Raw genomic sequence first — 20,805 nt, forward strand, 5'->3', positions numbered from 1 at the left:
GTGGTCCCCTTCCTATCGGCGTCGCAGCTCCCGTGTGGCCCTTCCTGTACACCCGTGTGCACGCTGCCGCCCGCAACACCTGTCGTTCGCGCGAGCGCGCCGGTGTGTCATCGTCGCGGTTGCCTGCCAAATCGCTGGCGTTTCGTTCGCTGCGCGGCGAACTGCATGCGGACTCGGTGCTGTGCCGTCGGTTCGCACCACTCGCAGCCCGCACGCACGCACACCGCTTTGGCGGCGGCTGTGTGCGTGCGTCGTGCGTGCACGTGCGCCTGGCGACGTCAGCGCGCTGCACATTGGAGCGAGCATGTGTCGGTGCGATGGAGGGGGAGGATGTGCCGCGCTGAAAGCGGGGTGGCTACGACGACGCAGTTCGCGGTGGATTGCGCGATCGTCGGTGCGTGCGAGCACAGTGCCTCGTCGTACTCTCGCGCGGGCCAGCGGTCGTTCTTCTCTTACGGTAGTAGTGCATGCTCATGTTGGCACCGGGCGAGACGCTGCGTTGCGCCGAGTCGCCGTGGTGGCAACACCCGCTTCTCGGCGCGCTCCACCACCCGGCCCCGGAGCTGCACCAGTTCAAGCCGGAGCGATGGCGCCACCCGTCGCACCAGCGTCCGCTGCCGCTCAACCTCTCCAGGATGGCCGCGCAGTGAGAGATCCTTCCTTATTCCGGCCGCGCGGCGACTCGCGCCTTTCCTCGCCCACTGTGGGTGCTAGCGTGTATGTACGTGGAGTCGGCGTGTGTACCTTTCGTGTCACCGAGGCGCTTTCGGTGCAGCTTGCATCGTGATGTCTTTTCTCTTCCGGAGTGCGCCGTGGTACTTGCCTATGTGTCTTTATTTCTGCCATTGCCACTCCGTAGTTTCACGTACTGCTGTGGACGGCGTCCGCGTAGACCGGCATATAAGCGACTTCGCAGTCATAAGCCGCGGAAAAGAAAAAAAATCAAAATGTATCGCTCGAACTTTATGGCATGTAGGTGCCTTCGATGACAACTGCGTCGTTCCACGTACAGTCTTATAAGCGCGTGGGAACAATTTCCGGCGTATTTCTGGCACCGGGTCGTGCGATGTCGGCTGTTGAGTTCAACGCACCGCTTTGTGACTACCCAAACCCGAAATTCCCGGCACTACAGTGCAACTTACAGCTCTGCCATATTAGCGCTGCAGAGGCGCCGGAAATGCGTCGTACGTAAAGCTGTGTTCTCATATAAGGCGGGGTATAGTGACACGCATTGTAGAAATCGTAGAACCTCTACCAGGCGCTTTTCGCGCGGGCAGTAATCACGCTTACCTAGTATGACCTTTGGGTAACACTTATGAGATTTTTCGATTTGATACTACAGTCCCTGGTGACACAGGGCAATGTTTACCGATGTAACGAGACTCTAACGCTGAACAGAATAAAGTGACGCGTACGAATTGCCAACGAGTGCTTTCCAGCTCGCGTGTAGTAGCGACAGACATAGAGCTTCACACAGTGATTGCTAGGCGGTGTCTACGGGAGCTACAATGGTTGAGCCACCATTAGAAGCATGGGAAGTGCACGGATTTGCCTAAACTTAGCCCTTCTGCCTTCGAACGACTCGGCGGCTTCGTAAACGCATCGTTTTCAACTAAGTACGGTGTAATAAATAAATAAATGTCATTAAGACTGCCGGACGGCAGGATTCGAACGCCGTGCCGCCAGTACTGTGTTCCAGATATTGCCCGATATCGAAATCATTACGCCATGGACGCGTGCACCGACAAGCAGCATAGAACGCCCTCGTGAATTTATCGCATGGTATTTATATACACGCTTGGCGCGTTACGATTTGGCCACCTCGACAGGCTGAACGGCTGCAATTAGTGTCAATTAGTGGCAATTGGTTTGTGTTAGCAGAGTATTCTGCACTTAGAAAAGTATACGCTGCTCTGAAATGTAGGACAACGAAGCCAGATAAAGCGCGCATTGAGCAAAGCCACAGGAGCCTTTTAATCCACAAGCACGAAGTTCAGACACATCCTCATGCTGCGCTCATGGTGACTGAACGACCTTAGCGCCAGAGTTCCCTCTAGTAATCACTGTGTGAAACTCTGTGGCCGCAGCAGTCGCAGGAACGGGGGAGGGAGAGAACGTACCATGAAGTCAAGGTGCGTCCACCTCTTATAAGTTGCAGAAACCGAGGCTGGCTCGGAGAAACGAGTACGCGAAATTTGTTGGCCCACTCTTGACATTCATGGGCATTTGTTTTTCGATAGCGTTTGGAGGGCTTAGGTCTCCACTTGAAGCAAGAACAACGACGAATCTAAACTGTGGTGTCACTAAACCTTCAAGCGGAAATCGAAACGTGCCCTTGGCGCTTTGTTCATCCATGATTGCATATGCCGCAGCAAAGGGTGGCCGGCCGGTGGTTTTTCTGCGCGCCAACAGCGAGCCGCATTTAAGGAGCGAAGCTGTTTGGAGAAGGGAGCACGGCCCCCCTCGCTAAAACAGTCTTACGGCGCGCGACAACACTGACGGTCCGTTTTCCCGCTCGGATCGAAAACGGCACTCGAAGGGACCCCTGCGATGTATGACGATGTGGAGTCGGTAGACTCGGCAACCCCTCCCCCATTCTCCGCTTCTTCTCCTGTGTATGTCCCGCGTTGCCGAAGCCGCCTTGGCTGAGGTCGCTCAGGCGACAGCAGCCAGCACAGCAGCAAAAGTTTATAGACCGGGTCGGCTGCAGCGCGGGGCCCAACTGCGACGTGGTGCCGCTGCGCAAACAGCACCCGGCCCCTCTGCACCGTCCCCCCCCCCCTCCTTCCTCCAGGCCATACCCTCCTCTCGTCCTCGCTCGTCGCTAAGCTCGTGCTTTCGGGCATACAGGTTGCGTTACCACGTGTGGCCACTGCCGCAGCTGTGACGTGGCTTCCGCGTGGCACGCTCCAGCTGGCACATACACACGCACGCACACACGCGCACACACGCACACACGCACACACACACGCACACACACACACACACGCACACACGCACACACACACACACACACACGCACACACACACGCACACACGGAGTGTACAGCCGGTAATCATGCGCTACCCCTCTGGCAGGCAGTAGGAGGCCAGGCCAGTACGTGTTAAGTAAGGAGTCTTGCGTTCTTCATCCTCGTGTAGCCGGTAGCCGTGTGTTTTTTCTCCGCATTTGGGCGCTCGTCTCGTTATCACCCCACGTGACGAGTTGCGGTCCGCGCGTTTCCTTGGCCTCTGTACGTGCCAGCGGCTTGCCGGCGTCGCGAGCGTGCGTAAACGCGAATGCGCATAATAAAAATCTCGCGGTCACTTCCGAGAACGCGTCTCTTAATTGTCCTCCCTCCCCTGTTACCTTTCCCCCTGCGCTGTTACTCTGAACACCGCACTCGGTTACACTACGCACCTAAAAAAAAAAATGGCTGTGGCTTAGGTAAGGTTAAGCCCAGGATGCGAAGCATACTAGCCTTTATTTTAGTTGTTGAACCACTGTTTAGCCTGGTGAACTGCTGTTGCTTGGCTATATTTGGTTCGGCTAGACGAAGAAACAACTCATGCATTACTTCTTCGCCTTCAAGAGTGGAACGCGACAGCGTTCCCGTCGACCCGCCAAGGGGTGTAAGACAATGGGCTACAGGGCAGCGACTACGCGCCCCGCATTGGACGCGGTGAGCGTCGAGCAAAGCAGCGTTCGGCGCGGCAACGAAATGTGCGCCTGAGCAAGAGACGCACGCCTTAGAAACAGCGCGTTTCTAAGGCAACACCGCATTCACTAGAGGCGCTTTTGTACCGCTTTGAAGCGTTGTACTCGTGGCTCAGTGGTAGCGTCTCCGTCCCACACTCCGGAGACCCTGGTTCGATTCCCACCCAGCCCGTCTTGCAAGAGTTGAGCCAAAGCCACTTCTCCTCTGTCGTGACGTCACGGTGTCACGTGATTTCATGGTCACCGCCGCGCCTGAGGAGCTGGGTTGAGCCCTCGTAATATGCTTCGCATAAAAAAATTAAAGTGAAAGGGGGGAACTACGTAATTCTGCCCCTCCGTGGCGTAGGGCGTTAAATCACTTAACGCGCCCCTTTTATTACACCTGGGCAGCCAGCAGCCGCCTCGATGCGCGAGCTGTTACGATCCTTCCGACGAGCGTTAGCGTGCGCGCTCGCTTCCACGCTCTGTCGCACCTTCACGAACAAGCAATCCTTCAGCCACATCGGCGTCTAAAATCCCGCCGTGCGACGGCCGGGCCATCGATTCGTGCTCTGCCGTGTGCGTTTATGTGCAGGGTGCGCTCGCCCCTGCGTGTACGCCACCCGTGTGCCCTCAGCGCAGGTGCGAGCAGTGGAGCTGCAGGCATGCCCCCAGGCACTCCGAGTCTGTCCGCTGGCTCCCCCCTCCTGTCTGTTTCCGTTATAATTGTCGCCGCATGCAATGCGTCGGACGAGGTTGACTCGCGTGTTTCACTGCGTGTGTACAGCGTGTTCCAGAACGTTCGCCACTCATTGTACGGCTCTTGTTTTTCTCCGTCTCGCTCTCACGCAAAAAAAAAAAAGTAGAACAACGACGCGTCAGAGCACGTAAGTCCCGTGTACATGAGATAATGTGCGTGCATATTGAAACAAGCGCGGTTCGATTTCTTCATACGGGCGTTTCTTGTGTTCACGCGATCGCTTGTGTGGGGAAAGACTACAATTAACGCCGCAAATCGAAGCACACTGCGCTGTATAGACCGCGGGGTCAGTTCTGCGGTTTGCCGAATAAGTTGGGCTGGAAGTTGGGCTTTGCGTCTTTCTACTTCTACGTGACTGATACGGACTTTATCACTCTCGCGCTCTCTCTTTTTTTCTGACCGTTCAGCGTACCGGGCAGCTCTCGCTGTAGCGTACAAGGACGCGAATCTCTGGCGCAACTGATGTCTCTCGAAGCTTATGTATAACCGTATAGCGGCTGGGAAAACACCGCTGTACCTCTCGGGAGGTTTCGCCGCCTGGCACTTCTGTCATGCCAGATTCAGAAGTGGGGGAATTGCCAGTGCTGTCCATTACACGCACTAACTGCGCCCTGAGGCCGAACCCGTTGTCGTTACTTCGGCCGAAACACTTGCGGATTTCGTTATTTCCCGCGAGTGTACCTCGGCGCAATCGCATGCGCGTACGATCCGTGTCAAAATTATACGCACCGCGTGATCTGAAAAAAAAAAATGAAAGAAAGAGAAAAAGCCCCTGCATATTTCGGCAGACTGGGCGCACAGCCTGGTATTCAGATTTCCAGCCTGTAAGCTGTATATATAGTGCATGCGAACAACGTAGTGTTCAGTTTATTCGGTACAGTCATAAACAGCTCGGGCATTAAGCGTATTCTCAGACACGTAAACCTCCGATGCCGACTGTACGTGCGAACGGCGTGTCTTTAGGTGCTGTGCTCTGTACACATAGCACTACGCGTATCAGCCTTACCGCCACGATTGTCGAGAGCTTCATTTTCTTCTTGTGACCTTCTATTTATTTTTGTATTATTGCTTGGCGTCTTTCATGAAAAACTCGGGATCCTCAGACCATCGCCCGCATTCTGCCGTCGCTGTTTATGATTGGCGTCATCCGGGTTCTGTTAAAGGCACCCAAAACAAGAAAAAGAAAAGAAAAGAATATGCATAGTTGTCTATAGAATTACTTATGTTATACGTCTGATTGGCCTCCCTGCCTTTCGTTCCGCTTCTCTCCCTCTGTCTAGGAATGTAGATCCACACGGTCGGCTACTTCTACTAGCGTCTGCAGGTCACTGGTCACTTAAGTTATACGTCACTTATAACCCATGGGCGCGCGCGTTATAAGCTGACATAACGGCGAGGCATCGCATAAATTGCGTTTCGCGCCGCCTCCCAACCGCAGAAGCTTCTCGGCTGTACAGGCCACGTTTCTCATTGTCAAGCCGGCATAATTCTTAAACATCCCTCACCGTTATAGCCGTAATTTTGCACCTTAACTAGACAATGAAACTTTAACTGGAGGAGTGCCACAAGCGTAACGGTCACTATACACTTGCGCGCATTTCCCGTCTCTAACGCCGTTTCACCCGTCCTTTGTGTAGCACGTGCCACAACGCCATTCACACGCATAGCGCTTGCGGCAAGGAAGTGCCTCGCACACGCGGCGTTAACCAAAGGAAGCGCCCACCAGTGCGATGGCGATTATCGTTGCGGGACAAAATTGCACCCCTGTAAGGGTGCGAGGCGTTCACGGAGGAGTCGAACGCCTGCGCCTTTCAGTCGCGGCTGAGGCGGCATTCCCGTTAGGCGCGTCAACAAGCGAGTTCCGCGACTCCTGCATTTTCTCTCGCCGGTTATATTACTATTCTTTAACGCCGCGATAACCGTTTAGTCACGAGCGTTTTCCCAGGCGCGTCTGTTGTGTGCGGCGGTAAATAAGTAGTTACCGCGAAAACCTATGAGCCGGGGGGAACCGAGGCGAGCAGGTCGGGATCCCATGACGCGAACGTACCGGCCTCGTCGCGGAGGGTGAAGGTGTGCCAGCCCAGACTATATATCTGTTGAGGGGAAAGCCCCCTCCCGAGAGTCGCCGCGGCCTCCGTATACCGCTCCGCGCGCTGTTTTGTTATTTCCGAAGCGCTGCGGCGATGCCAAGATTGTTTGTGGACTTTCGCAGCGCGTGTTTTTTTACTGGAACTTCGAGGCTAGGAAGAAAGTGACGCTAACGAACGCCAGTGGTTGCTACTGGCAGTAGAGGTGTATCGCGGGTGACGTTAATAGCGCGGGGAAGAAAAAATGTTCACGGTGGTGCCCGCGTGTGTACTCGCGAGCAAACGTGTAAGGACCTTCGGGTCTCCGAAACAGAGGCCAAATTTATTCCCAATTCGTGCGCAGAAATTAAAATTGAGGAGTGGAGCGGGAAGTTTGTAATGCCAAACTTGGACTCCAGTCCTCAATTTCGAGTGCCGTTCGTGCAGGCCGAGAAGAAGATCGCCGCTGTGGAGTTAGATCTGGTCCGCATACTTCTTTTTTGCTCCACGGAGTACGCCAGTTTTTTTCCCTTCTTGTCATCCGTCCAACCAAGTTCCCAATCCCGGATATACCAGGGGCTTCTCCGGGTTAGGCGAGCCAGTGACAAAGGTCGGCAAAAAAGTATCGCACTTAGCAATAGCCGTCACGAAATAACGACGTCGATAACGATTGACGGGTGTTTTTCCTCCGGCGACATTTGAAACGGTTGTGGCCGAAGGGGACCGATACCCCTAAAAACCCCTACACTTTTGGTGTGTAACCGCCGCTGCATACACTCGTCTGGGCAGCTCCGTGATGGCCAGGGCTCAATCTCTCTTTATGTACAGCTACAGGACAAAGCTTCTGACATAATATCCACGTTGCTCCGGGGCTAGATACGCAACAAACGTCGTTACAACGAAAGTGAAAGCCAGTTGTATATGGTTAGCACGCTATACCTGTAACCATTTCTTGCCACCGTGGTAGGTCATGCAGTGTTCTACGAATAGCACATTCCACTTCTTCCTTTTTTTCCCCCGTTTCTCTCCCTCATTTCTTTTCTCTTCTTTTTTTCTTTAGAAATGCGTAATTTTTTCGGAGACCACTTCGCGATAACGAGCTTTCTCTATTCAAATTCGCGAAAGGTATACGTGCACCGAGAAAAAGAAGAGAGAAAAAAAATTCCCCGATTCGTTTAGCGTCATCCCTTGCGTGCGAGCACGTTCAACGTTCAAGCGCGTGCGTGTGTCGCGTCGACTGCCCTCTGCCACCTCTGCTCGTTTTGCGCGCAAGATTTCGCAGTATGCGGTATTTATGCGCGCGCGCGCGGTGTGGCCGACGGGCTTCTCCAAAGTCCGTATAGATAACGGCCGGCCGTGGCCTTGACGATGCCGAGGTGTGTTTCCCCCCTGCGCGATCGCGCCGACTGACTCACTCGCAAACTGTACACGCCCGTATACGCGGCTTCAAGAACCTAGAGATACGCCCTGAGAATTCTTCTTCCAGCGACGGCCGAATGCGACGTGTCGTCCTTCTCGTTGTGTTTCTGAGCCCCCGCTTGTTCGCCTGCCGTGACGGACTCGGCACCGTAATTACGTGCGACGCACGGCAGAGCCCACAACGCGCGTAAACGTTCCCCTCCCCCCTTTTTCTTTTTACATTGCATTTCGTACAATTTTCCAGGTGCTTAATTCGTCCCCTTAATGAGAAATTTCTGCCTCAAACCCCGCTGCAGTTTGGACTCCGCTTCGCTTTAGTTCTCCCGTATTCTGTTATGTGACTTGGTTCTATGGCGCCCATGCCGGGCGGGAGCCTTGATTGGAGGGGGAGACGACATACGTGACGGTGAATATTTTGGAGGGCATTCTCTCACTTTGTAATGGCAGTTAAGAATTTACCAGCAGTCTAAACTAGTTAGGAATTTCGCTCTTTCTTTTTTAGCGAACTTGCGCTCATATTAAGACGTGCATGCAAACCTAAAAAAATCACAACTACACCGGCGAGCAGAGTCGTCGGTCGTCGAATCTCAAGTGGCGGATCCGGTACGTCTTCTGTTTAGCATTATCGCTGCACTTTCCGGAAATAATCGTTCCTGGTCGCGTGTGCGTTCTCGAAAGTACGGCACTACTCGCGTCGCCTGATTAGTCAAGAATATGATCAGTCGCGACTATTTCACCAAAGAATCGGGGACAACAATCACGAAATTTCGGACCCACGCGGGCGCGTCTTGGGCCGACTGATAACTGCGTAGATAGCGGCGACAATTCCGCGAGAAATGATGGCCGGACGAAAGCGAAACAATGTAACCGCCGGAACGTTCTGTCATGGGGCTGAATAGGATGAACACGTTTTGTTGATTGATTGCCTCGAATAATGATGAAGTGGAAAAGGGGCCGCGCGAACCGCGACGCCACCTTCGTTTCTGTTACGCCTGTGTGGCTTCTTGTAACTTGACATGTAAATGTGCGTACGCGTTTTGTCGGGACAATGTCAATCATTTTTTTGAATAAGTGAACGCGCGAGACTGATCAATTCACATTTGCCTCCTTGCTGAATACCTCTAGGTGGCTAAAAAAATTAACCCCGACCCTTCGGCGACGCATCGCTTCTTCTATCCGAGGTACAACTCTCTCGCGCAAGACCCTTCGTCTCCGGAACCACCGCTATGCATAATTAGTTGGCGTAGCCCACGCGTTTTTGCGAGTCTCTGACGCACTTGCACTTGCGGTCAGGGTCCAGTCGGAGTTAACTGCTAAAACGCGCACGCGTAATAACTCTCTATATGGCGTGCGCCCCATAATTAAATATAAAACAATGCGTCTGAAGAAGACAAAGCGACACCTGAGTAATAGCGTGGCGCTTCCGTGGATTCGTTAACGAGCCCAGCAAATTTACGCCTGATGTGCGAAGCTGGTTCTCGAGATTCGCAAGAAGTCCCCGCCGACTGCCTGACGAGAAACCGGCTTGCGGCGCCCGCTCTGTGTATGCCCACTTGATCCTTGCTTTTGCGTCAGAGTTGAGGCCGAAAGACGTCATAGGTGAGTCCGCGGCTTCCAAGTAGGACTCGCGATGGCTGCGCGACACCGGCTCTTCCATTTTCTTGCGTCTCCTTCTCGGGAGTGTCGGCGCGTGCGCGAAGACGCAGTCCACTGCAAACGCACGAAGAGAAAGAGAGAAAGGAAGAAGAAAAATAGAGAAGTCACCGCGAGTGAGATCGGGCACTTTTGCGACGCTCCATTCTGCTTTTGTTTAAGGAAGCGAATGGGACAAAAAAAGAAAAATACCTGCCACCGTGGGCGGAGAAATCTTGATCCGCGTGCTTTTCTCTCGCAGTCAACATTGCTGCTTCCTAGCGCTTCAGGTGCTAATGAACGCGCGCTTTTTCTCTCTATATACATATTTTTTCCCATTCTCCTTTATTTCATGTGTTCGCTATAACGACCGTTTTCGTCTTGGCTAGCTCGCCGTCTATTGTCTCGGCCTTGTGCGGCCGTGGCACCTAACGCGCCCGCGCCTAGCTGGACAGGAGAAATGTCGTCAGTGAGACTACCCCGAATGAACAAGCATAAGAAAAAAATGGCTGTGGCTTAGGTAAGGTTAAGCCCAGGATGCGAAGCATACTAGCCTTTATTTTAGTTGTTGAACCACTGTTTAGCCTGGTGAACTGCTGTTGCTTGGCTATATTTGGTTCGGCTAGACGAAGAAACAACTCATGCATTACTTCTTCGCCTTCAAGAGTGGAACGCGACAGCGTTCCCGTCGACCCGCCAAGGGGTGTAAGACAATGGGCTACAGGGCAGCGACTACGCGCCCCGCATTGGACGCGGTGAGCGTCGAGCAAAGCAGCGTTCGGCGCGGCAACGAAATGTGCGCCTGAGCAAGAGACGCACGCCTTAGAAACAGCGCGTTTCTAAGGCAACACCGCATTCACTAGAGGCGCTTTTGTACCGCTTTGAAGCGTTGTACTCGTGGCTCAGTGGAGACGACTTCCGGCCACCGAGCGTGACGGACGTGTGCTTCATGGGCTCCCAAGGAGCGGCTTTAGCGGCCCAGCCGGGTCGCGGTATCAGGAGCACTGAAATGCCTGCCCAGGATTATGAAATGGTTGTTCCCCATCTGCCATCAGGTTCGAGTGTTTTGAACACAGTATTTTTGCATGGTGATGTCACCGCCAGGCCATATCGCGTCGAGCATTTTCGCGACGCCCTAGCGCGTCTGTCATTGCTGCCGGATGTGGTTGCCCTTGGGGCATATCAGATGAACCACCTGTGGGCCGTTACTTTCAACAGCGAAGGAGCGAAGGCAAAGATTCTGCAGGCCGAAGCTTTCAATGTAAAAGACCACCGCTGCGTGGTTATTGACCCGACCAACCGAGGTGTCAGGCTGAAGCTGTTTTGGCTGCTCCACGGTGTGCAAGACGACGACGTGCGAGTGGCATTAGCAGCGTTCGGAAAAGTGACTGAAATAACCCGCGATAAATGGAGGGTTAAAGGCTGCGTTGACAAGGCTTCAACAACACGGTCGGTTACACTGAAACTGAAGGTGGGTGTTACCATCAAGGACTTGCCCCATCAGTTGCGTGTTGGTGAGGACGTTGCTCTCGTCCATGTTCCTGGCAGGGCTCCGCTCTGCCTTCGGTGCCGTGGAAAAGGACATATACGCCGTGAGTGTCGGGTGCCACGCTGCGGGCTATGCCGGCGTTTCGGCCACGATGAGAGCCAGTGCGTGCGTAGCTACGCTAATGTTACGGGCCAGGCACGAAATGATGAAGTGGCCGAACACATCATGGATGAAGCAGACGCGGTTGAAGCAACCCACGGAAGTGAGGGAGATGATGCCACCAAGGAGTCAACATCCAAGGAAACCACACCCGCACCCCTTGCAGATACCAGCCAAGCCGGTAAGGACCAAACCCAGCCGGCCGTCGCATCAAAGCCAGCGTTCCTTCCGGAAAAAGCGGATAGCGTGACAGCTGTAAGCCTGGTTACGACTGGGCAGCAGGGCGACAACCAGGAAGACGCCGATACCGAGATGCCCGCCGCGTCAAGTGTAGCAGTGAAGCGGTCTCACGAGGATTCGGATATTCAGGAACCGAGATTGGTCGGTGAACGCGGCGAGGAGCCTCCGCCGAAGGCACCTTCAACGCGCCGCGGACCGTTCAAGCCCAAACCGAAATTGCCACCGGAACGCAGTACTGCGTCTGCTCTCCCTCCGCCTTAGCGGAGGCTACCTTTGCCACAACGGTTGAAGCCCGGTCTTTGATCGGGTCAGTACTAAGCTCAAACGCCTTAATGGATATGGTTTCACTCTGTTTGATGTGTGAGTAGTCTGATCGGCGTCTCCCTTTTCCTTAGATGGCTACCAACCTCACGTCCAGCCTACGTGTTGCTACGCTTAATGTAAGGGGCCTGTCGGCGCGTAGAAGGCAACTGCAACTGAACCACCTTCTGCTAGAAAACGAAATAGATTTGCTCGCGGTTCAGGAAACTAAAATTGAAGACGAAGAACAAACAGACAGAATGGTAGCGGTCTATCGTAGCAGATACAGCGTTTGCGTATGTCATGCTGTTGGAAGAGCGGGTGGATGCGTTATTTTTTTAAGAAATGGTATTGGGGCTGTTGATACTGTGTTCTCGTGTGAAAGTGGGCGCCTTGTAATGTGTGATTTTGAATCGGATGGAGTGGCTTGGAGAGCTGTGTGTGTATACGCTCCGAATGCAATTGCTGAAAGGGAGAGTTTCTTCCGACAGGTGAAGCCTGTCCTGCTTACTGAAAGGCGGGTGATCTTGCTTGGCGATTTCAATTGCGTCTGTAGACCAGAGGATAGGACAACAAGCCGTTCCTTTCGAGATCGGAGCGCCGAGTTACTGTCCGAAATTGTAGGTGAGCACGACCTTGAAGATGTAGGCTTGATATCGACGCATGAAGGCCGGGCAATGTACACTCACTTTCAGGGAGGCAGTCATGCTAGATTGGACCGTATATATGTTCCTGTAGAATGTTCGCTGTTATGTTCTGGCTACCAGACGATCTATGTCTCTTTTAGTGATCACTGCCTAGTCATGGTTACAATCGGTACGAAGAGAATAGCTGCGAAATTTAATTGGGACTTGTGGAAGTTTAATGATAAATTACTGGAAGATGAAGAGTACGTGACTAAAGTCAAGGATTATATAGCGAACATGCTGCGAAGTAACTCCGGAAGTTTTATGCAAGTATGGGAACAGTTCAAATGCGATATTAAAATAGCCGCTATTGATAGGTCATGTGCGCTCCGGCGAAAAGAAAAACAACGAGTTAAAGAGCTGCAGAGTGCTCTAGATTTTATGCTAAGTACGGAGTGCTACGAGCCGGGATTGTTCACAAGGGAAATTAAAGAGACTAAAACTAAGCTCGAGGCAATAGACGAAGCAATGTACCGTGGCGCAGTGATAAGGGCGCGTAACGAGAAACTGTGGTCCGGAGAGACGCCTACCAAACGCGCGCTCAGTGATGAAAAAAGGCACGCTTTGTCGAAAGAGATAACGGAAATATGCTATCAAAACGAAATCACAAATCGAAGAGAAATAATCAAACAGGCATTCGTCGAACATTACACAGATATTTTCAGCCTTAATACTCCGGACACTGACTACTTCAGAACAGAATTCCTATCGCTGATGCCGAGATTAGAGGATGACCTTGTGCACGCTCTAGAAGCCAATATTACGGCTGAGGAAATTGAATCAGTGATTCTGGAGCTTAGTTCCAACAAGTCACCTGGGCCAGACGGTCTCGGTGCATCTCTATATAAAGCCTTTAGAACAGAAATGGCAGTCGCACTTGAAAGACTAATTAGTGAATTCTTTGAAACGAAAACAAGTCCTCCATCCTTCCGAGCGTCCCACGTAGTACTAATTCCTAAAACGACTGATCCGATTAAGTTACATTCTGTTGAATCATACCGTCCCATCAGTCTAACAAACGTGGACTATAAGATATTCATGAAGATTTTAGCTCGTCGCCTTCAAAGTGTTATTAAGTCACTTGTAGGGCCACATCAGACATGCGGCATAAAAGGCAGGTCAATCTTTACCAATGTTCACACAGCTAGAACTGTCCTTGAATGCTGTGACGGAACGTATGGGCGCGTGGCCATGTTGCAATTAGATCTCCACAAGGCGTTCGATAAAGTCGTACATGAAGTTCTGTTCTTGATCCTAGACCATATCAATGTTGGAACTGTTATTACAGAAGGTGTTAAAATGATGTACAATGGTTGTATAGCGAAGCTGATAATTAATAGGCAGTTAAGTGATGGTATTCCTGTGCTGTCGTCTGTGAGACAAGGCTGCCCTTTATCCCCCCTGCTTTTCGCTCTCTACCTCGAGCCCTTTTGTTTGCGGCTGCTGAAGAGCCCAAACATTCGGGGTTACACTTTTCATAAAACTGAAGTTCGAGTTTTAGCATATGCTGATGATGTAGCAGTGTTTTGTACGGACCATGACAGTGTTAAAGCAGTTGTACAAGAGGCTGTAAAATTTTGTACTGCAAGTGGAAGTGCTATTAACTGGAACAAGTGTCTTGGTTTTTGGCATGGGAATTGGCAATACAAGCCCGAGACTTTTTGTAACATGCAATGGGCAGTAACTCCAGGCACCTACCTAGGTGTCCCCCTCGCACATTATCGAGATAGCAAAGAATATTGGGACAATGAAGTAGTGCGAATGAAAACCCAGACCGGCAAATGGGGAGGGCATAAATTTTCAATGTTTGCAAGAGCCACAGTGTGTAATTTGTTTTTAGTCGCGAAAATCTTTTATGTGATGCAAGCGTTATGTCTGACGAGGATGTCTGTGCAAAAGCTACATAGAGTATTTGCGATGTTCATTTGGGCTTCAACATGGGAACGTACAAGTCGTAGTAATCTGTTCCATAGAGTGTTGAATGGGGGGCTGGGGTTGTCACATTTGTTCCTCAAACAGATTGTAAGCAGGTTTCTTTTTTTGCGTGATCAAAAGGATGCTTTTCTGAGAACAATGATTCAAGCTAGACTGCGTGATTCATTGCCTGATTATGTAGTGTCGTCCATGCATACGGGGCCAATGCCTTTAAGTGCTTTTTTGCGTGAAGTGGTCGCATCTTTCCGAATACTAAAAGCAAGATTTTCCAGTGAATATTTGGCCGTTGTTACTAGTAAGAAGTTGTACAAAGATCTTGTTGATGTATTCTTGCCTGTACCGTTGTATCGTACAGTATTTGTTTTAGGTTCAGAACGAGATGTTCTTAAGAGAGTTAAACGAATGCCGGTAAGAGCTTCTGTTAAATCTTTCTTTTTTCAACTACATACAGGCACTCTCCCAGTGAAACCGTGGCTGCAAAGCAAAGGCATTTTTGTACCTTGGTCTGTGAATTGCTTTATATGCAATAAACCGGAGACGATTGAGCATATCTTTTTGGACTGTCATGACGCAGTGTTTTTGTGGGATATTCTAAAACGTAGCCTTAAAAAGGAGTTGCCCTTAAGTGCTTTCGGAATACGCTTCCTGCCATGCGCGGAACCAGAGGGAGTGCCTGTCGATCTGTTAATGCTTTTGTGCATGCACAGTGTGTGGCGAACGCGTATGGATATCAGACATGAGCGCATTGTTCAGGCCCCTGCACATGAATATTTCATTGAAAGTGTGTTATATATACGCGAATTTTTCTGTGCACAGAGTGACCCTCCTGATTGGCTAAGTGCTTTGGACAAAGTGACTAGCCTACATCGTTCTTATCACACCACACTGATCCGGCATTGACTAGTTGTTTTTATGACCATGTAATACTCACATTGTACCTTCTTTTGCCAAGCCGGTAATAAAAAAAAAAAAATACTCGTGGCTCAGTGGTAGCGTCTCCGTCCCACACTCCGGAGACCCTGGTTCGATTCCCACCCAGCCCGTCTTGCAAGAGTTGAGCCAAAGCCACTTCTCCTCTGTCGTGACGTCACGGTGTCACGTGATTTCATGGTCACCGCCGCGCCTGAGGAGCTGGGTTGAGCCCTCGTAATATGCTTCGCATAAAAGTTGAGTGATGCGGCGTTCCTTCGCCATAAGCGGTTCAGTCCTCCTCCTCCTCCAAAGCGCGGTGTTCCAAAAGGCGCAGTTTCCAAGTTCCCAGAGAGCGCCCAACTCTGACGTATACAACGTATACTCCGTGCCAGCGTCGCTTGCGCACCCTGGTGGACGTCGTCGGTGTGTGTGTGCGCGTACGTGTTCGGAAGGCCACGCGCGTGCCAAGCCGGCTGCTCAAACTCTCTCTCTCTCTCTATCTCTCTTTATTTCGCGAGTTATGTATACTCTGGCCTACATTTTTGCTCCTTTCGCTGACTCCGAAAGTTTGGGAAAGGATGGCGTATCACCCGACTCGCTGAGGGACGTATGGTAGTGAGGCCTAGGAATGGGCTAGACAGCGCTACGGTGCAAAAGAAAAGAGTAAATGAAGGAAGGACACGAACGCAGTGGCAGCGGACTCGCACCGACTCGGTTCAAGCAGTCGTGATTCAACGGCGACTGCGGGTACCTTTCCACTGTCGGGCCACGCGCGGCGCTGGCGTTAATCCGCAGGGCCGTTTCCTACCTTTGTTTCGGGTAGCGCCTTCCGACGGTTTCGCCCCGTCTCAACTGCGCAGAAGAGTTGAAATTCGGCGAAGCCCTCAATTATAAACGTAAGCGGCCGTCATATTTTTTTTTTTCTTCCGCAGGAATTCTCCTAAAACAAGGGGGAGGGCGCGGGTTTTGGAACTTACCTGCAGAGACGGACAGTGACGAAGAAAACGCCTATCGCGTACGTGCGCTGGCATACCAAGGCAGCATTCGCTCGGCTCCTTGACGCAAAAAACGTTTGCACAACGGCGGCAGGCCTCTCTGTTCGGCCACTGTGCCTCACGCATCGCGCCCGTCACGGTTCTCGGCCTCACCCGCAACTTCGTATCACTCCGCTCGCTCTCCTCATCCTTCTCCTCCTCGTTTCATTCTCACCGCGGCTCGAGCATCTTCCTCTCTAGCGCGCAAATGAAGCGCGTGGACTTTTTTTTTTTCCATTTCATTCCAAGCGGTTCACTCCCCGCGGCTCGTCCTTTATCTCGTCAGGCCCAGTCGACAGCCAGCGGTTAGAGTGCACGCGCTCCCGTATACCCTTACGCCAGTACTTACGCACCTCTCCGTATAGGTGCACTTGCAGTGCACGGCGCCGGCGTCCCTATTGCGCGGTTGTTGTTGGAGAGCCCTCCTCCGATCCGTTCTTGCGAAGTGCCGGCCCGGCGGCGTCCCACAGGGAGAAATGGAAAGCGACCTTGGCCGCGCAAGGCTGCCTGCGACCGGGAGAAGCCAACCTGCCCGCACCGCCGGCATCGACGCAGCTTTCGCGCCGACCACAGTCGGGGCAGCCGCGCTTGGCGCTAGCGCAACGCAGGGCAGCTGAGCGTGGGTGCTTGCGGGCTACAACGGAGAGACGATTCCCGCGCCTCCGTCCTGGTTTTCGCCACTGCGGGCTTGGAGGTACGCAATCGCGAACGGGAAACCCCCGCGAAGTGTTTCGAATGTCGTTTAGGATGCAGGTATACTCGGCGGACGTCTCGGATGGCGACTGCGCCTCCATACTCTCACCGAGTCTATACCAGTGCCAAACTCCCGCACAACGTGACCACGACGCGACCGCTGTTTCCCGCGGCAACGGGTTGCGCGTGGTCTATAGAGATAACGGGTCTTCTGTCATCGAGCGATCCTCGTCATATCTGAGGTGACGGCAAGCTGGGAGCTGATTCCCGTGAAAGCCTGTCCTGCGTCTCTTCGCGTGTCTCGCATGCAGCGGCGCTGTTCGTGCTGCGTTCCATAAGGTAGGAACACAGCCTCATGGCAGCATCGCATCAGCAGCACGGCCTGGCGCTCGCGTGCCACCCAGCGGGCGGAGTCCTTCGAGCAGTCGCGCGAGATTCGTCGCGGCGATATGCGGGAGGGTAGAGGCGGCCGCCACTTCCGACGACGTCATCGCCAGCCGGCTGTGACTGACCTAATGGGTCCCCGGCGGCACGCGAGCCATCCACGACATGCCACGGCGTGGAGGACGCGCCACGGGAGGGCCGAACGGGCACTTGTTGCATACGCACGCGGTTGCATGCGCCACGGCAATCGGAAGCCGCGCCGGCACCGCCATGCTCGTCACCAGTTACGTGCAGCAGGATTGGGAAGTGTAGCTCGGAGGCTGTGCCGTCCCAAGGCTGAACACGGAAAGAGGTCGTCTCGGGTTCAGATCGTGTTCCTGTTACAACGCTGGTGCAACCCTTGCTGGTGCCTGTCCTGGTCTTTGAAAACGTGGTATACAGCCCTGGGTGGTCAGGAGGAGACCTCTTGCGTGTCACAGCCCCCCAGTCGCAAAGACACGCCGGTCGAGGCTAGCTGTCAGTCACTGCACCAGCCGTACCACACTTGACCACTGCCTCCGCGCGGAAGGACATAACTTGCAGACCTATGTCAAAGCTTCGAAATGGGCGCCGCGAACTTTTACCCGAACAGCCGCGCTCGTTGTTCTGGCTCTGCGCTGGAAACGTTCTCTAATGTAAGCCTCCGATCACGCAACAACTAACCCGATTCGCCGTGTTATCGTTGTAATCGCGCAGTGCCCGTTTCACGATTGCCCTGAAAGGAAAGCTGGCCCACAGATAAGACGCTCGTCAGCCTTCTCCTTAATATAAGCCTCGCCTCATCTCGAGAATTGGACGCCCTTCCGTTCGGAAGCTATAGTCCTTCCCAAGCTCGTTGACTCTGCGGCATTACGTACAGTTGCGCACCCTGTGGCCAAAAAGCGAAGCGATGCGGGGGGGTCTCGCACGAGCACTGGCTGCTCTCGCCTGCCGCTCTCGCTGCGGGCAACTTCGGCGCGTCCCCGACATGTATCCGCGCATTGTGGCCCGGGCTGCGCGCGTGCGGAAAATTTGGCGACGCGCTCGGACGCGCCTACGATTGCTCGCCTGCCGCGCCGCTGGTTGGCCACCGAGTTCTATTACGTTCGCCGTGCGCTCGCACGCGGGGCAGAGCCCGCGCGTAAGGGCGAGGTAATTAAGTGCCGGGCTACTACACCGACTGCGGCGGCACCCCGTGTGTCCCAGGCGTCGCGTGAGCCATGGAGTGCGCCCGGCTTCTTTCTTTACATATGTGTATATATCTCGGCGCTGCCGACCCGCGCCGGCAGCTGTGTTTGAGATTACGCGTGCGTGCGCGCGGCCCGTGTTTGGCTTGTGCGACTCGGTCATCCGAGCGAGGGCCGTCCTCCCCGGTTCGAGCCGCTGCCTCCTCCGCAGCGCGGAACCCGAATTGCGCGGCCATTTCGAGATGAATCGGCTTGTTCCGTGCTCCGTCGCCGTGTCTCTCTCTCTTTTTTCTGAAACAGCGCCCTTTCTTTAAAGGCCACTGTAGGCGTCCAGTCGGAACGCCGTTGGCCGTAGCCTCCTCGTCATCCACGCGTTTTACCCTCACCGTAGTACGTCACGACAGCTGGGTGCGAAAGGGCTACACTCTAAGCCAAAAAGGACTAAAACGGGTATGGCTGTTAGTCTCTTGGGGGACTAAATGACCTGCCACAGATTTTGAACCAATTTCGGACTAACTGCGGGAGCAAATGCAGCGGCCTAACTGGGGGAGCAACTACTGCAGACTAAAAGTGAGGGCAACTTTTAGTCCCTCCCAGTTAGTGCCTAGAGGATCAACGGTTAGTCTGTTAAAGTTAGTCTACAGGAGTAACTGCAGGAGCAACTTTTAGTCCCTCCCAGTTAGACCCTAGGGCACCAACAGTTAGTCTGTTAAGGTTAGTCCACAGGGAGTAACTGTAGGAGCAACTTTTAGTCCTTCCCAGTTAGTCCCTAGAGGACCAACGGTTAGTCTGTTCAGGTTAGTCCACAGGTAGTAACTGCAGGAGCAACTTTTAGTCCTTCCCAGTTAGTCCGAAATCACTTTTCCAATGATTCCAGGTTGCCATAGCTTTTCAAGGAAAGACAATGATCGAACTCAAGTAACCCATGTTTATTTTTGATTACATATTGCCACCATCATCTTGAGCCACAATTAACAAAACAAAAAAGGAATACTAGCATACAAATGCCAAGTCCTTGGTATACAGTAATGACATATAAATACAGAAGATAAAAAAATTGACTGAAAATATGCAGCAGTTCAAACAAAATAAAACAACTCCAAAGTATACAGCAGATGAAAGGTGTCATAGCCAGAGTAAAATCATGAAAATAAAATTAAGTCAGGAGCAGTCACAGTCAAATATAATCTTAACCCCCGAATGCAGCGATGTAACTTGGCTCGAACTTGACTTCAGGCAGTCTCAAGACAGCTTCGCCGCGCGTCGTAAATCGTGCTTGATCTTGCGGACGACTTGGGAACGACTTGGCTGCGTCGAAGTCCGCTCAAGTTTGAAGTCTGCTCCCGGGCTAGCTTGAAACTGACTTCGTGTGTTATTCCAACATGGCAGCCTCCCGAACGGACGTCGCGCGGAGGTTAGCTGCTTTCGAGTTTGCTTGCTACGCCATGGATACAGCATTTTCAGGGGCGCAGCCCTTGCCGAAAATTCCGCGACCCACCCTACGTGACCGAGGGAATTCGATGGAGCTGTACGACGACGAACAATTCCTCGGTCGCTACAGATTCACGAAGAACGCCGTGCGACTTCTCGCTAAGTTGCCTATTCGGGTAAGCGGGGACAACAGAGGACCGACTGTGTGCCTACGTGTGTTTTACGGCGCTGGCACGTTTCAAACAGTCACCGGAGGTCCGGTCCGCATTCCTCAGTCAACAGTGTGCCGCGCAGTTGGAAAGGTGACTCTGCTCATCGCGAAGCACCCGCGCCCTATGCTGGTGCGCTTCCCGCAGTCGCGGAAAGATTGATTGCGAGCGTATTTTCTCATCTCCTGTGACTACACATAATAAAAAGTAGCCCAAATAAGTCAGTCATGCAGAACATGTGCGCTTACCAGTTTTGTGGCGCTTTCCCTTTTCTTCCGCAGCTTCCTCTTCCCGCTTTTGCTTCAGGTTGGTCCAGCATTTTTTCAGTTGCAGGTGATCGCGCCGCGTAATCCCGTGGTTGGCATTCTAATGTTTTGCTATTTCTTTCCATGTCTGATTCTTCTTGGTCAACGACGCGACATCAGTTTTCTTGCATTCCACAATATGCTTGTAGCCGTTCAGGAGTGTCGTCGGCAGGCTCTTTTCGTCTTCTTTAAAACGGGCTGCCGTGTTGCGTTGCGGTGCATTCTCTTGGGAGGAGACCGTACGTGAGTGCGACATTTCAGCGTGAAAGC

The 20,805-nt window shown here is 52.8% G+C and overlaps 2 protein-coding genes across 5 annotated transcripts in view; both read left to right on the forward strand.

Annotated features, from left to right (window-relative positions):
- The window catches only part of LOC135905337 (ETS homologous factor-like), a 477,295-nt gene that overhangs the window by 358,198 nt on the left and 98,292 nt on the right, over positions 1-20,805 (forward strand). The window contains exon 1 of one of the 4 annotated variants that reach the window (XM_065436370.2): positions 50-646. The exons of the other annotated variants lie outside the window; for them this stretch is intronic. Coding sequence (XP_065292442.2) covers positions 468-646 — 179 coding nt within the window. The 5' untranslated portion in view covers positions 50-467. Of the gene's footprint in view, positions 1-49; positions 647-20,805 lie in introns of those variants that run through there. 4 annotated transcript variants of the gene reach the window in all.
- Positions 10,135-15,310, forward strand: LOC139057597 (uncharacterized). Its single transcript, XM_070536100.1, has one exon. It carries the CDS (start codon positions 10,503-10,505, stop codon positions 11,700-11,702), a length of 1,200 nt encoding a protein of 399 aa, XP_070392201.1. The 5' UTR covers positions 10,135-10,502; the 3' UTR covers positions 11,703-15,310.

This window comes from Dermacentor albipictus, chromosome 3 (assembly GCF_038994185.2).
Source record: "Dermacentor albipictus isolate Rhodes 1998 colony chromosome 3, USDA_Dalb.pri_finalv2, whole genome shotgun sequence".
Lineage (NCBI taxonomy): Eukaryota > Metazoa > Arthropoda > Arachnida > Ixodida > Ixodidae > Dermacentor > Dermacentor albipictus.

Coding starts and splice junctions, on each gene's coding strand:
- LOC139057597 (XM_070536100.1), top strand. CDS start 10,503: ATGGGCTCCCAAGGAGCGGCTTTAGCGGCCCAGCCGGGTCGCGGTATC.